The 13901-nt window shown below is 40.6% G+C and overlaps 1 protein-coding gene across 1 annotated transcript; it reads right to left on the bottom strand.

The window, feature by feature from the left end:
* Positions 1–1556: 1556 nt before the first annotated feature.
* On the bottom strand, positions 1557–12479 carry LOC137503353 (myb/SANT-like DNA-binding domain-containing protein 3). Its single transcript, XM_068230910.1, has 4 exons — positions 12080–12479; positions 11911–11975; positions 11702–11803; positions 1557–1619 (listed from the first exon to the last, which is right to left on the bottom strand). Exons 1-4 carry the CDS (start codon positions 12477–12479, stop codon positions 1557–1559), a joined length of 630 nt encoding a protein of 209 aa, XP_068087011.1.
* Between the last annotated feature and the right edge of the window lie 1422 nt (positions 12480–13901).

Below are 13901 nucleotides of genomic sequence, written 5' to 3'. Positions count from 1 at the left end.
TGGAGCCGCATATAAATTTTTAACCACTTAACTGGAATCGAACCCAAGCTAAATGTTATGCTGCCGTAGTTTCATTGAAATGGCAGAAAGGGTTTGAACATAACACAGGATGAAAGGAGTGAGCTGACGGCTGTCATACTGAGGTATGTACAGGGGAGAACGGCCAATGACATAAGAGGCCTGTCGCTACAAAGAAACTATTGATCCCATAGGAAGCTTGAGTGGGTCACTAGTTGCACTTAAGTCTAAACATTTTAGCTCTTACTTCCAACAAATCCTTTGCGAATCTTCCCCCAAGGAATGCCGCATTTGATTCCTTGATGCGTTTATGAATAACCGTGGTATTGGAAAAGGAGGGTGCAACTTTCAGCCAGTCGCCACTGATCTGCATTTAGGGCAGTCACCAGGTGGCAGGTTCACTATTAGATGTGGACAGGTCTTACGGTGACAATGAGACAGGGAAGGAAGTTACTCTGGCCTTAGTTTGCTTGGTGGGGAATTTGGTAACCACAGAAATCAATATTAAAGTTTGCTGAGGTGAGGTTTGATCCCATTTTCTCCCGACAGTGATGTGGTCACTCGCTCTGTGGAAACATTTTAGTCATGCTGTAACTAAGCTGTGATGGGAAAAGTGCAAAATAAAAGTGATTGGGTTCAATTAATTACCCGAGCATAAGTTAATTTCTGAATGTAATCAGTAAAGCTACAGTAATCGTAGGACGCGAGTCTTCAGAGAACCACTGAGTTTTTTACATGGGTATGCTAGAAGGAAATGCATTAGTCTGTTTTGTACCTTTTAGTACAAGGACATTAAGTGGCTATCATCGGTGCGTGAGACTAAATAGACATTCAAAATGATAGCTCTCGAGCAAAATTAGAATGTCACTTTCGAGTTTTCAGGGTAACTTATTCAAATAGGGGAGCGAATATGCCTTAACCCGTTCACCGTCACGAGTGTATACCGGCTCCATTCTCTATGACGTGGGGGCGGTATTCCCTGCCTGTAGTATGAGGCGACTTTAAGGGAGACCAAGGACTGTCAACTTGGGAGTGTCGTTTGGTGACCACGGTTCCGCTAGCTGAGTCTGGTATGAGGCTCCTCTACGGTTTGCGAGTCCTCCCTCTATTTTGCCGATACCTTCACTTCTTCTCCATTTTCCCTCTGATTTGTGTTAATAGAGGATGGTTGCCCAGTTGTACTTCCTCTTAGAACAATAATCACCACCACCGTCTCACGATTACCTAAATCTGAACAAGTTGTGAGTAAATGAACGGGTGCTGGTGCTCCAAAGTTACCAAGCTCTAGATACGATGTACATCGATTACTACAATGTATCGATTACAATTTTATTTTCAGAAGTAAATCACGAGTAAAAGTTACTAAGAAGGTAGTCGTTACAATTCAATTACTTGCCAACTGTATAAGTAAGATATTCGTGCTCATGACACAAGCTCGTGTTACTACCTGTTAAGTTACTGATGTCGGACCAGAGTACGGTCTACTGTATTGTTACATCCTGATTGTTACAGAGCACTTCATAGGCAAGTAATACCTGTTAGCGCTTGTCCCGCAATGGAGCAGGGTCTGGTGTCTCCTGTAAGCCAGTCTTCACTTGGTTCTATAAGAGCATCATTTGGAACAAGATGAACATCCCTCATGTCTTCTTGAAGGCGATCAAGCCAGTGTTTCTAAGACCGACCACGTGACCTGTTTTCAGATGGTGTGATGCGAAGTGCCTTCTCTACGCATTACATGGTCATACCAAGTAGGATATAAAGATAATAGCAGAAACACTCTCGAAGGTGCAGCCTCTACCACTATCTAGCGGCTCGGAGTCGACTGCCCCTTGCGGCTGCCAAGACATAATACCTGAGCCAGAGATCTCGAAATTGTATTGTATTGTATTGTATTGATTTTAAGTTTTAGACGAATTATGGAATAGCTTTTCAAGTACAACATGTGAGAACATTCAATGGGGAATATCATATTACTTGATTCATATTTCTTCACTAGTAAGTGGAAGTTTTCAGGGTCATGGCAATTAAGTTCAAGGGACATCAAAATATCTTTACATTCATTGTATGGGATTGCCCAACCAATAACATAATTGTCTGCATTTGCCTGTGTAGTTTGCACATTACTGTCGATGATCTCATTTTTTTTCATTACTATTAGGTCTCTTATCACTAATATTTAATCTTTCATTAACAGCGTAACTCATTTTAAAATACCGGTAATTGTTTTTGTTTAGGAATACTGCAGCATCAGCCTCACAATTGCTACCTTGTCATGGGGATAGTAAGTTATTTATCTAACAGTTCTTAATGCACTGTGAATATCAGATGCATCTGGAGCTGTATTATTGCCCTCTTTACCTCTGACAATGGCAAATGAATTTTCCAGAAAATCTTGTGTCGGTCTTCTAGTGAAGAGAAATTGAAAATCCGTTGCTCCATGAATTCTGACCACAAAATATTAAGAGCAGTGACATTATCTACCCAACATTGAATACATGTTGTGTTGAGATTACTATTACCACCTCTGTTTAACACAATGATCTGTCTTAGATATTTTTAATTTCTACCAATTTTTCTAAATGATTAGAATTACTGCAAAGATGTTGTCTATACTGCTTAGGACCTGTGATACTACATTTTGAGGAATCCAAGATGTCAAATAGTATGTCACATATTTCAATTAAATCAGCTCTAATAGCTGCAGAGGGTGGTAGTGAATTAAACTGAACCTCCACCTTTATGCTACAAGCAACAGAATGACTCACAGTCCGAACAGCTAAACAAACTCCCATTGGGGAAAATGAGGGAAGTGAAATATACCTTTTATTCATTTTGGGGCTAGTCTGGGAACAATGGTTGAATCTTTGTTATAAAATTCTTCAGTATGAGACTAGCTAAAATTTTCCCTCCTTCATTTAAATCATACTTCTTTAAATTGTTTTTTGAGTCGATTTAATCAAGTGAGGGGCATCATAGAAAATGTATATTTATATATTAATTTTTTGGCTGTTTTTATGCTAAGTTTCAACAATACAAGTCGCTCAGGAACAGAACAAGACTTCAGGTACAGAACTAGCTCGTTAGCTTAGATACAAGATAGGGGAAATCAGAAAATCAACCAAAATTGCTAAATAACAATACGAGCTTAAAGCTCCCAATTTTACAAGTGCTACTTGAGCACTGTTGCTCCATCCACTCAGTGGTCCAGGAGACAGGTCTCCCAATTTTACAAATGTTACTTGAGCACTATTGCTCCATCCACTCAGTGGTCAAGGAGACAGGTCTCCCAATTTTACAAATGTTACTTGAGCACTGTTGCACCATCCACTCAGTGGTCAAGGAGACAGGTCTCCCAATTTTACAAATGTTACTTGAGCACTGTTGCTCCATCCACTCGGTGGTCAAGGAGACAGGTCTCCCAATTTTACAAATGTTACTTGAGCACTGTTGCACCATCCACTCAGTGGTCAAGGAGACAGGTCTCCCAATTTTACAAATGTTACTTGAGCACTGTTGCTCCATCCACTTGGTGGTCAAGGAGACAGGTCTCCCAATTTTACAAATGTTACTTGAGCACTGTTGCTCCATTAAGGAGACAGGTCTCCCAATTTTATATATGTTACTTGAGCACTGTTGCTCCATCCACTCAGTGGTCAAGGAGACAGGTCTCCCAATTTCATTTACAGAGTACTCACAGCGTACAATCTTCCGAGAGCACCTTTTGCTCAACAACGTTACCGCCATCCAAAAGGCACCATTCAATATTTACACTAACACCTCTACAAGAATAGAAAGAAGTCTATGCTCTATGAATTTATCTTGGAGGCTGCGCTCCGAACTTTATATCCTTCCTGCTTTCTCAAGGCAACCTTCAACTTTTACATTCACAACCAGTGTATCTTTGCTCAATAAAATTAACACTTTCCAGGCCTCTCGAGGCACAACCTACATTTTACAATTCAAACCGTATTCACTGTCTTACACACTCAACAGTCTTAACATAAGTAATCAATTTTACAGAAGTAGAGAATACCCATTCTACCGGGACTTGGTGGGAGAAGACACACAGATTAAAATTACTGGACCAAGAATCAAAATGATGCGGAGGCGGACACGTGCACTCCTTGAAATTTGCACTCAAAACATCAAAACCCTATTTGGGCTTCGGCCCGAAGTTACAGAGGCTGAGCCTATACTACTGAGGTGACTAGATGGAGAAAATCAAAGTTACGAAAGATACAGACAGAAAACGGTTACAAAGTCATAGTCACCTCTAAGTCAAGTTGATAGGGAACTCAAGAGGTGTCACTCTCTCTAGTCCCGAATTTTAACGAAGTGCTTTTCTGCTTGTTTAAAATTTACATTAGAAGTAGAAATTTACATTTGAGAAGACTGGAAATTTAATGTTACATTAGGAAAGACAGGAAACCCTCCCCTCGAGTGAGCTTTCAGAGCTATCACATAGTTATTAAAGGGCTGTCATTACATCAATCTGCTGGAATACTCGATGATGGGCGAGACGCCCCCACCTCTTCTATTAACACACACTCAGTAGACTGGACGATCAATAAGGCAAGGTAGCTCGAAAAGGTACTAGATTTTATACCCGAGAGGAAGGTTCTAAAGAGCTCTGGGGTAAGGCCCAATACACCTCCAAATTTTATTAGATAATCAAAAAGGTACAAGACGGATCCTATTCCCTAAAAAGAAAATATAAAAAAATTATATTCGTCGATATTTGAAATTAGTGGACAGAGATAGAAGTGTTGAAAACTGGAATACACCAAAAACAAAGCATAATCAACTCAGTTTAGGAAACCTCAAAATGAAAAATTACTTTAAGATTTGAGTAGTTCCTCTTCACACTAGAGGGCATAACATAAGTTTTTGGGTAGAGACATCTGTAGATAAAAGTCCAAACTTCTTGCGCTAGTAGTTGCGACATTCATATATCAGACGGCATTCTTCAAGGCGCTTCATTTAATTGAACGGGGCGGGTGTACCTCCCGGTATGGACCTCCCCTCCCTTAAAGTCTCTCCTCACAGTTAAAGTTTGACATTTTACTTGTTAGAAGAAAATATACCTAGTTGTATTTTACAGGCAGAAATTTTCTTGAAAAAGTTCATTCTTAAGAAATTACGTTAAAAACAAGACTTGAAGTCTTCTTTCAACCGTATCAGTACAAGATATACAGTTCAAGTTTTGACGGCAAGAACAGCCGCCGCAGCCTATTGCCTGGTGGGGTCGCCCGGATCCCCAAGTACTCTCAGATACATCTCTCCCGCTACCTTGAGAGGGGTAGCCATGATGATGGTCGCCACAGACCAAATATAGTGATAATGCTCCAAGATGGGTAGGCACCACAGCCCTCGCCGGAAAGGATGGTGTTCCAGTACGCCGTTATGCAGGAGACTGGGCCAGAGCAGAGTGGGCCGTTACCACACGCCGGCATCCCTCGCCAGATGAAGCTGTCATTTATTTGGCGAAAGAAATTGTTTTTGTGGGGAGCGAGAGTTGTGTATTTTTCTAAGTTGGAGTTTCAGATCAGGCGGGCTGCATGTGCGACTAGTAGGCTTGGGCTTAGAGGCGGGCAACGGGATAATCAAACCTCACTAGGGGGGAAGGATGTATAGCATTAAGTATATGCATAGGATACTGCCGTTAGGTGGATATGGGATGGTGGTGGTGGTGGTGATTATTGTTTTAAGAGGAAGTACAACTAGGCAGAAGGACTCCCCATATACCTTACAAAGTGATATTTAAAAACTTTTGTTACAGAACTGACGCCGAAGAAAGATAACAGTTTTCTTTTTGCCATGACTTAGTGGCCTATACTGCAAAACAAAAGATTATACCGGTTTAATCTGCGAAAGTGGGCTCTAAATAACCTCTCAGTGGCTGAGTAACTGACCAAAAGAGTGACGGGAGTTAAGAAGTCCAAAAAACAAAAGGCCCATGAAGTCTGGGGGCAAATTTTCCTGCAGGTACGAAATTCTTGACCATAACTTCATCTCCAACCTTTAAATTGGTGGGCCTACGTCCACGATAATATCTTTCTCTAACCTTTTCATGAGAAGCGTTCAGATTACTTTCAGCCTTCTTCCATAGGTCTCTGATATTATCAGGACGTATTGTCTCTGGTAATCTGTCATTGAGTGACGAAAGATTAGACAGCGGCGTGTTGGGAAAAAATTTAAACACGAGAGAGGCGGGAGTGAACTTGTGGGACTCATGAACAGCCGAATTTAAAGTAAAACATAACCAATGCAGAGAAGTATCCCACTTGGAATGATCTCCATGATGAAATGCGATCAACGCAGATCGAAAATTACGATTGATCCCCTCAGCCAGAGATGATTGAGGGTAATAAGCTGAAATTGTTACATGGGATATGGACAGATGGAAACGCAATTTCCGGAATAAGTTAAATATGATAGACTTTGCATTATCAGAAACTATATCTTGACAGGGACCAAAAGAAGCAAAGATAGTATTCAGACAAGAAATGGTAGAGTGAGCTGTAGTCAGCTTAGTGGGAAACTACCATGAAAATCTAGTGAAGCCGTCTACACATACAATAATAATAAATTTATTCCCGTTCCTCTTTGATCCCTAATGGGGTCTCATGATAATATTTGAAGATCATTGGCACAAGAAAGGTTGGAACCATAACTTTCTGATCATGCCTCGAAGGACAACACAAAACCCCGTTACTCAATACATAAGGGACAACATGTTCCCCAGAAGAAAGGGTTTCCATTATCGGATCCAGCACGGGATCTTCTGGTTGATAATTCTCAGTGTCACGAAACAGCGTAGGGGCATCCGTCAAAATAGCATTAATACTAAGAAGTGTGGGCATAGAAAGAGAAGAACTAACTTCCTGTTCACTGGTCTCAATATCACTAGAAAACATGTGACTTAGTCCATCAGCAACTACATTTTCTGATCCCCTAATGTGTCGTACATCACATAGGAAAACTGAGATCCTGAGAGCCCAACGGGCGTTACGAGGCCTTGCTAAAACCCTCCTTAAGGCTGCTTGTGTCTTTCTAATTCAAATTTGACATGTTCCAGATAAAGGCGTAACTTCTCCAGGGCAAACAAGACTGCAAAACCCTCTAATTATAGATAGAATACTTTGCTTCTTGAGCCGATAGGTCCTAGACGCATAGAAGGTATGCCGCCTTCCGAGTTCCGTTCCCTGAAAAAGGACAGCAGCCACAGCAGATGAACAGGCAGCACTTTGGACAATGAATTTCTTAGAGAAATCGGGCATGGCTAGTACAGGGACGTTACAAAGAGCCAATTTAAGGTCTTCAAAAGCGGCTGGCTGCGATGGCCCCCATTCAAATTTTACACCTTTCTTGCGACGTAAGTTCAAAGGGCGCCGCCCTAATAGCAAAGTTAGGAATACATTTCCTGAAAAAATCACCATGCCTATGAATCTAGCGATTCCCTTTATGTCCTTCGGAGGCTAGAAGTCACGAATAGCCTGTGTTCTGGAATGGTCAATATAAACACCATCGGGCGACACAGTATGCCCTAAGAACGACATAGAAGGATTAGCAAAGGCTACCTTAGATAATTTAACAGTCAACCCAGGCTTCCGAAGGCGATTGAGGACTTCCGTCAGATGATCTAAGTGCTCTTCGGAGGTCACTGAAAACACGACGACATCATCGAGGTAATGTTTCAGATATTCGATTTTGATATCGGAGAAGACCATCTCCAGCTGTCTAGTAAGGACAGCTGCATACGTGTGGATCCCGAAGGGGCGCGGTAGTATTGATACAGATTCCAATCCGTGGCGAAAGCCGTCAGGTGTTTGGATTCTTCTGCCAGAGGTATTTTATTATATGCCCGGTTAAGATCTAATATGGTAAAGAACTTAGCCTTGCGAAACCATGAAAAACAAGAATGAACATTCAGAAGGGGTACAGATTGTAACAAAACCGATATATAAGGCCCTCAGGCCTCCTCTTCCATCTAACCAGGAAGTGAAATATACATATATTACATTGTATTACTTACAATAAGTAGATCTCATACAAATTAAATTAATAAAAATACAAGCATGGTGAGATTACATTAAGATGAAATAAATTAAGATTAAATTAAGATGAAATAAATCAGATATAATGAAAGGATAGATCCTTCAAACTAATATTCTACATGTAAAAGAAAGAGGCAGTACATGAAACTTGATTTTAAAAACAAATCGGATAAGAATTTTAGACTCTCTACCAGGACATCCATAACAAGAGAATGTTTGTAAGTAGCAGCATCAAGTTTACAGATGATCCTTACTAGTGCATAAAATATCTCCAAAGTGCTTCCTTGAAAGTGCGAATAGCGCTTAACCCCCTGATACTTTCGGGAAGGAGGTTCCACTCACGGCAGGCAATTACTGTGAATGATTTATCGTAGATGGCAGTTCTATGTGTAGGTAAAGCAAGGATGGAATTATTAGCAGATCTGGTGTTAAGAGTATGATAAGGGGATAGGTATTTGAAATATGAAGTAAGGTAAAATTGCTTTGAAGAATTAAGGATTTTATGGAGATGGCATAGGGTATGCACAGTGCGACGGATTTCTAGTCGGGGCCAAGATAGGTGGTTATATGAAGGAGTTACGTGGTCATAGTACCGTAGGTTACAGACGTATCTCACACATGCATTTTGAACACGTTGTAATCTGCTCAATAAAATGTTCCGAGTGTCTCTACAAATCGCGTCACAATAGTCGAAATGAGGGAAAACCAGAGCTTCTACCAGTATTTTTTGAGTTTTTCAGGAAAATAAGTATTTATACCCGCGCAGCATGTGCAATGCAGAGAATGTTTTCTGGGTGATGTTTGTAATATGCGTTTTCCGTGACATGTCATCATCGAAAGTAACACCTAGGACTTTTACTGATGACATGAATGGTATGTTAGTATTACACAACCTTATAGATGGAATCTCTGGTGGATTGACCTTCGCGAGTAGTTTCGGGTATCCAAAAATGATAGCTTGCGTTTTTGCTGGGTTTAACCTAAGACCACATCTCAAAGACTAAGAAGAAAACGATGTTAAATCCTGATTGATTTTGTCTACGGCCAAAAATATTAGATTTGGAGATGTATGGAGGTACATTTGTACACCATCAGCATAAATATGGTATTTGCAGTGTATTAGGATTTGGGAGACGTCATTCATGTAAATAGAAAAAGGAAGGGGTCCTAACACCGACCCTTGGGGTACACAACACTGCACAGACCGCCAAATTGATTTGTTTATTCTATCTGTAACACACTGCCGACGGCCTTATAAGTAGAAATGCAACCAAAGAAGGGCGCTGTCCGAGAAATGGAGGGAATACAATTTCGAGAGCAACATGTCAATGTCAACAGAGTCAAAAGCTTTGCTCAAGTCTAGGAGTATTAAAACTGTCACTTCCTTGTTGTCCATAGCTTCTCGGATGTCCTCTGTGACCTTCAGTAGTGCCGTTGTAGTACTGTGTGCTTGACGAAAACCAGATTGTAGTGGATCATGTACGTTGTAAGTCGTCATGTAGTCTGTTATTTGTCTATGAGCGATGAACTCTAGCGCGTTGGATAAAGCAGAAAGTATGCAGATGGCTCTGTAGTCAGATGGTTCAGAAGGGGATACTACTTCTTTAGAGGACGTATAATGCCCACTTTCCATATATCGGGAAATGTGCTCTCTACAAGGGAAGAGTTACATTTGTTAATTAGTGCAGGTAATATCACATCCAGAATAATTTTTATCATCTCTATTCCTATACTGTCATTTCCTTTTGCCGCTGATGTTATCCGATTTATAGCAAACCTGACTTGTGAGTGGGTTGTTGGACGGAAGTAGAAGTTTTGTCTATCTGTTCGCGTCTTTGCATAATTCCCGTCTAGAACTTCCTGTTTCAGGGCTGCATTTAATGTGCAGTTAGATGAAAAATAATCGTTCAGTTCTTCCAAGGGTATATTTTTTTCGTCGTCGTCTCGTCCTTTGGTAATTCCAAAGCTCTTTATGGATTTCCACAATACAGCTGTTGAAGCATTTGTTTGAATTAAACTGTGGGCGTGTCGTAGTTTCGCGTTTCTAATCTGTTGGGTCGTAGCATTTTTAGTCTCTTATAGTTCAGTAGATTGTCAGGAGTGCAATGTTTCTTAACTCGTTTATAAGCAGCATCGCGTTCAGCCATTAGTGCTCTAATCTCATCTGAGAGCCAGGGAGCTGGCTTTCGCGTAAATCGAGCCTTTTTTTTCAGGGGCATGTCTATCGTACAGTTCAGTCATATGTTGATTGAAGAGAGTCACTTTGTCATTTATGTATTTAAGTTTAAATATGTCGTGCCATGGCACTGCAACTGTGTCTTGTAAAAGTTTATTCTTATCAATTCTTCGTAGATCTCTATATGAAATTTTTTTCGGTTTGAACTTGGGACTTTTAATAGAATAGGCCATAAATATAGCATCATGTCGCGATATGCCTGGGGCACTAATTTGACCACGATGAGGAACTAATTCAGGTTGGTTAGTGGTAATGAGATCTATTAAAGTGTGTGATGTGTCTGTGTGATGTGTAGCGTTGAGAGGGAGAAACGTTAAATCGCAAGCTTTTAAAGAAGTTAGTAGGTGGGTTGTCTGAGGATAGTAAAGTTCAAGAAGGTTTATGTTGAAATCAACCGTTATAATTATATTTGAGTAATCAGGGACTTAATCTTGTATTTGAGTCTCTAGATCGCATAAAAAACCCGCTTTCGGTGGTTTATATATACTACACCCAGAAGACATTTTACTTCACTCACAGTTATTTCCGGGAACATGAACTCAAGTTTTCGCTCGTACGGACCTGGAGACCTACAGATTATTTTAGGGCGTAAGCTGGTCGTAACATATGCGGCAGTACCCCCGGAGGGATTACTTAATCTGTCGGATCTGAGAAATGTATAACCCGCCAGCTGCAGTCTTTCTATTGCGTGGTGTGGTTTTAACCAAGATTCAGTGATTAATATTGCGTGGAAACTGGGAGGCATAAATAGGGCTTTTATTTCATCCATTCGCGCCTCCGCAAGGAAGCTTTGAGCGTTTATATTGCAGATACGGAGAAAGCTGGTGGTTAATGATGTCCCTTGTCGACTGGGAATGGCAAGAAAGCTCAGATGACAATAGATGTGTGTTGCCTGCAAAGCTGGTTCCAGCGACAGTGGGGGAGGGTGGAGTAAATGAAAGGTTTTGAGGACTGTTTGCAAGGAATAGGGGAGCCTGTACGTTTGTCTCAAGTTCATCAGGGGGACTGTAACTTACGTTGTTCTCAGTTACGTTGGAGATGATTATGACAATAATGGGAATGGATTTAGAGTCAAACAAATACATTATTTTGTCCCTCTGAAAGTAGTAGTAGTAGTAGTAGTAGTAGTAGTAGTAGTAGTAGTAGTAGTAATGAGCTTTTTATAAGTTGGAGGACACTATGCTAGTTTACTTATTTATTTCAGTAGACTTCAGTCACAAAGTCTCCCCATATGCTATGCTGCAGGAAGTAATTGTCTCCTCTTGTCTAGGTTAAGCTCAGCCCTGGATGGCACATCATCGTAAGTTAAACGTTAACCACATTCTACAGTATAGACCTAGTCGAAACATTACCTCATATTCAAGTTCATTAGAAAGAAATATGGACTTACAGTTTTTGGAGTGGCCTGTGGTGAAATTATATCCAGTCTGGTTGCCTCAAGGTGTGTAGTGGCCTTGGGTGGTGTACTCGCAACCAAACTTGGTTCATTCTGCTAACAGAACAATGCACATCTTGTTCAGTATAATGTATTAACATTCAATCACTTTAAGGTATACGTAAGGTTCATGGAAAATAATATTTGATATAATTTATAATTACCTGTACAGCTGCCACAACTGAAAGATCCTCATCCTCATCCACAACTTCCACTATCTCGGCATCTCCTACAACAGTACACAAAAATGTGTTTAACATTTACCATCTGATTTATATTAACATGTAACATACCCTTTTATTGAGGTCCTCCATGAATAAAAGCAATACATACCGTAGTAAACCGCATCACAGTCGTACACGTTACTGCAGGGCTCTATCTGGTCTTCTATCAAGGATAGAACCCTTTCATCTATTTTGGTTGCAGTTGGAGTGTAGGGGCCACCTCCTGTTTTGAATCTCTCCAACCGTTCTTCTCCCTTTGCCTTCTTCGCCAGCCTCTTAATATTGATATAAAACTGGCGAAGTTGTTTTGCAGTCCGGGAGGTTACATTGGGATTAGAATTGAAACCCTCCCGGACTTTCTCCCACGCCTCGTCCTTTTCTCTTATTCTTAAGCCATCTGTGCGCTTGCACTCAATCACTTCCCTATTTTTACTTACTAACTCTATTAGCAACTCCTTTTCGAAGGAAGAGAAATTGGAACTTCGATTCCTCTTTGCTTCACTCGCCATATTTAACAGCTGTACTCAAACAAAAGCGCATCGGAGCGCGCTGTAAAACAGCATGTTCGTACCACTGCCTCCGTGATCCACACCACTTCGCAATGTTAGTGGAGTTAACAGGCGATTAGTTAACATTTCACAGGAAAAGTTTGATGAAACGCAAGAAACCTAACAAGATGTTAAATTTTTAACTCGGTATTAACTAACAACTTGTTAGTATATATTTAACATGTGTTGATGAAACTGGGCCTTAATATTCTAGATCTTCTTTCTCCAAAGGTTTCCTTGATTTTCCTGTATGCAGCATCTACCTTTACCAGGACCATACAACCTTCGATATTCTTGCACTTCTCCTTCAGCCATTCTTCCTTAGCTACCTTGCACTTTCTATCCACTTGATTCTTCAATCGCCTGTATTCTTTTCTGCCCTGTTCATTTCTAGCATTCTTGTATTTTCGTCGTCCATCAATCAGGTCTAGTATCTCCTGAGTTATCCACTGATTCTTACTTGATCTTTTCTTCCTTCCTAACATTTCTTCAGCAGCCCTACTGACTTCATTTTTCATGACTATCCACTCTTCCCCAATTGTGTTTCCTTCAGCCTTTTCATTTAGCCCTTGTGCAACATGTTCCTTGAAACAGTCCCTCACACTCTTTTCTTTCAACTTGTCTAGATCCCATCTTTTTTGCATTCTTTCCTTTTTTCAATTTCTTCAACTTCAGATGGCATTTCATGACCAACAAGTTGTGGCGAGAGTCCACGTCTGCTCCTGCGAAAGTTTTGCAATCCAACACCTGGTTTCTGAATCTCTGCCTAATCATAATGAAGTCTATTTGATACCTTTCAGTGTCTACATGTCTGATCCACGTATACAGCCGTCGTCTGTGTTGTTTGAACCAAATATTGGCAAGGACTAAATTATGATCAGTGCAGAATTGAACCAGCCGACTTCCTCTTTCGTTCCTTTGTCCCAGTCCAAATTATCCTACTGTATTACCTTCTCTTCCTTGGCCTACCACTACATTCCAGTATCCCATCACAATTAGATTCTCGTCGTCCTTTACATATTGTATTAAATCTTCTATCTCTTCGTATATTCTTCCGGTTTCCTCATCATCCGCTGAACTAGTAGGCATATAGACTTGCACTATTGTGGTGGGCATTGATTTGGTGTCAATCTTGACGACAATAATTCTTTCACTATGCTGGTCGTAGTAGCTTACCCGCTGTCCTATTTTCTTATTCATTATGAAACCAACTCCTGCATATCCCCTGTTTGATTTTGTGTTGATAATTCGGTAGTCGCCTGACCAAAAATCCTGTTCTTCCTGCCAACGTACTTCACTTATACCAACTACATCCAACTTCAGTCTATCCATCTCCCTTTTCAGATTCTGTAACCTACCACAACGATTCAAACTTCTAACATT

The sequence above is a fragment of the Anabrus simplex genome, chromosome X (genome assembly GCF_040414725.1).
Source record: "Anabrus simplex isolate iqAnaSimp1 chromosome X, ASM4041472v1, whole genome shotgun sequence".
In the NCBI taxonomy this organism is placed as follows: Eukaryota; Metazoa; Arthropoda; class Insecta; order Orthoptera; family Tettigoniidae; genus Anabrus; species Anabrus simplex.
This window is presented reverse-complemented; position numbering and strand designations above follow the sequence as displayed.